The sequence below is a fragment of the Penaeus monodon genome, chromosome 25 (genome assembly GCF_015228065.2).
Source record: "Penaeus monodon isolate SGIC_2016 chromosome 25, NSTDA_Pmon_1, whole genome shotgun sequence".
Classification (NCBI taxonomy): domain Eukaryota; kingdom Metazoa; phylum Arthropoda; class Malacostraca; order Decapoda; family Penaeidae; genus Penaeus; species Penaeus monodon.
Genome location: NC_051410.1, coordinates 33,638,317 through 33,638,903, shown reverse-complemented (window position 1 = coordinate 33,638,903; position 587 = coordinate 33,638,317). Strand labels below are relative to the sequence as shown.

At 44.1% G+C, this 587-nt stretch overlaps 1 protein-coding gene across 1 annotated transcript in view; it reads right to left on the bottom strand.

The window, feature by feature from the left end:
• The window catches only part of LOC119589159 (sodium- and chloride-dependent GABA transporter 1-like), a 43,877-nt gene that overhangs the window by 13,828 nt on the left and 29,462 nt on the right, over nucleotides 1-587 (bottom strand). Inside the window, exon 5 of the mRNA XM_037937745.1 lies at nucleotides 35-167. Coding sequence (XP_037793673.1) covers nucleotides 35-167 — 133 coding nt within the window. The remainder of the gene's footprint in view (nucleotides 1-34; nucleotides 168-587) is intronic.

The window sequence follows — 587 nt, the reverse complement described above, 5'->3', positions numbered from 1 at the left end:
ACCCTATCAGTCCAAAAGGCGGCTGCTTCCTTACCTTTCCAGTCCATTTGACGCCCTTCCAGATGCAGAAGTAACAGAGGATCCAAGCCAGGAGGAGAGTCAGGGCCAACTCCCAACGGACGGTGCCTGGATGATCAATGCCTTCGGAAATTTGCAGAGCCCGTTTTCTGTGGAGAGGAACGTACAGGGTTAAGATCGTGCGATTTGGGGAGGAATCGAGGAAAAAGGACGGCGGTTGTAATCTGAAGGTGAGTTAGTTGTTAAAATCTAGGCAATCGATGTGAGGAGATTCTAGGAGGAATGCGTTTTGAAGGGATTATAAGCACTTGCATCCGGGAGATTTCTACGTTAGGATGGAATGGTGAACATGGAGGTTTTGGCGGGAATTTAAATTTGTTTTTTATTATAACCTTTCAGTGAGCTTTGGTTGGTCTGCCTTATATTCCAAAAAACAAACTTAAGCTGCAGTGTTTTGTGGCCTGTGTCTTTATTGGAGAACAGTCGTTGTATATTGCATTCTTTTGGGAGATTGAAAGACATTCTAGAAAGTTTTGGTGAAGAGGTCTTAAGAGGGAATTGAACTTTTC